The sequence below is a fragment of the Rhincodon typus genome, unplaced genomic scaffold (assembly GCF_021869965.1).
Source record: "Rhincodon typus isolate 14 unplaced genomic scaffold, sRhiTyp1.1 hic_rhity00000560, whole genome shotgun sequence".
In the NCBI taxonomy this organism is placed as follows: Eukaryota; Metazoa; Chordata; class Chondrichthyes; order Orectolobiformes; family Rhincodontidae; genus Rhincodon; species Rhincodon typus.
The window spans coordinates 53,999-56,000 of NW_025966198.1; the positions used below are offsets into that span (position 1 = coordinate 53,999).

Sequence of the window (2,002 nt, forward strand, 5' to 3'; positions counted from 1 at the left end):
CCACTTCAAGAGAAGCACCAGCGTCACCAGTAACTGAGACATCATCAATAACACATTTAAGAACTAATTTGCCTTTCGAAACTGTGTCATCATCAGAAAGCAATCCAACAATCACACAAGTATCGTCAATAACTAAGACTTCATCAGAACTATATACCTCAACTACACATGTGTCAGCTGTGACACAGACTTCATCAGAGAACTATTCAACTGGAAAAGAATTGCTATCAATAGCATCGTCCTCAGCTGAAGTGCATTCATCTTCACGGCCATCATCAGTGACTCCATCTACACCAGAATCCAGTCCATCAACATCACAGCTCTCATCAATAACTGAGCCTTCTTCAGAATCCCATGCAGTCCATACCCAACGCTCACCAATAACTGAGACATCATCAGAAATGTATCCTTCAGCAGCACAAACATCATCAGTGACAATGTCTTCATCAGAGACCCATCTGACAACCACACAAATGTCATCATTGGCAACATCCTCATCTGGAATCCACTCAATACATGCAAGTTCATTACATACTACAGCAACACCCATACCATCCTCACTGTCTTCATCAGTTGTCCATGTAGAATCTGCACAACAATCATCTACTACTTCAACCAAATATTCGTCTACTGTTTCACCAAGATCATTCTCTTCTGGTTCTACATCAAAACAATTGCCAATTGTTTCTCCCTCTGCTTTTCATTCCACTACAGAAATGTTCAGTACAGCATCCAAATCTACGTTCACATCTCTGCAATCGTCCACTGCAGAAACAAACACCTCATCTCATGTCACTTCCAAATCAGTTACTTTTCATTCTGAAGAATCAGCCTTCCCTGTTGTTTCTTCTGCAGGCAGCAAAAAAACATCTTCTACGCCAATTTCAGTTTTGCCAATAGGAAGAACCAGTCCAAACCAATCACATTTGACAACTTTCCCAACGGAGGGCTCTCCTTTAATGCAGTCAACATCATATAAAAAAAGCAGACCCATTGTTTCTGTTCCTCAAAGGTCCACCAGATCTACATCTTATGGAAAAACTACGTTTCTGACTTTTACTCATACTCAGCCTGATATGACTACTTCCAAACCACTTATTTCCTCTTCCACTCCCAAGAAGATAAAACAAACAACTTCATATTCAACTGTTGAAACTACCATAACTAGAATTGTTCCCATCACCTCTGCTAATTTTACATTGCCAATTACTTCTCATCCAAATCCCACAAACTCTACGATGGCTACAACCATAGACTACTGCAGAAAATGCACATGCCTAAATGGAGGAATGTGTAACTCAAGTGCCACAACAGAAGACCATTGTGTATGCCATTGTCCACCTTTTATTTATGGAAATCTGTGTCAAAATGGAAACAACAACACCAATGTTGTGCTAAGTATGTGACCTTTACTGTTGCAAATTGTTTATGGGATATCACTGCTTTGTTCTTGTTTTGTATTTTCTAACAGCTTGTTAGTCCTTCTCAAAATATAACATAAAGCTTGCAATCAATCCAATAGCTGAGTAGCTAGATGTTCTTCAGATCTCAGATAGTGTGACTCTAAGGCAGTGAGACTAATCCCAATATTTCTACAATGAGGAGGGATAAAGCCAATAATTTGTCTTGCTTTTAATTGATGATGATCTCTGCTTAAGTTACCATGTGTCAATGTCAGGAATGGAAAAGCTTTGTGAAATTGCCCATTGTCAAATAGCATTATTGGGGCTTACAAGAGAAGAATAGGTATCACATTGTTGAAGGTGCAGCCCATCACAAGCTAAAGGTTGTGGCAAAATAGAGGAAGTTGAGAAAAAAAAAATCAGCTGAACTGTTCACTAATGAAGCCCCAATTTGTGTGTAATATGTGACATTACTGCAATGCATTCTGTGCCTCATTTTTCCCTCTTCGGCTCCAGGTTCAGATTCACCACAACGGGAAATCAATTTGATCCTTTGGTTAAACAGAACCTGGGATATAAAGCTAGAGAACCCCTCATCT

At 39.5% G+C, this 2,002-nt stretch overlaps 1 protein-coding gene across 1 annotated transcript in view; it reads left to right on the forward strand.

Annotated features, from left to right (window-relative positions):
* The window catches only part of LOC125488362 (flocculation protein FLO11-like), a gene marked incomplete at its 3' end in the record, with an annotated part of 53,126 nt that extends 51,127 nt beyond the window's left edge, over window positions 1-1,999 (forward strand). Inside the window, exons 2-3 of the mRNA XM_048621354.1 lie at window positions 6-1,398; window positions 1,920-1,999. Of these exons, the coding sequence (XP_048477311.1) occupies window positions 6-1,398; window positions 1,920-1,999 (1,473 nt within the window). The remainder of the gene's footprint in view (window positions 1-5; window positions 1,399-1,919) is intronic.
* Between the last annotated feature and the right edge of the window lie 3 nt (window positions 2,000-2,002).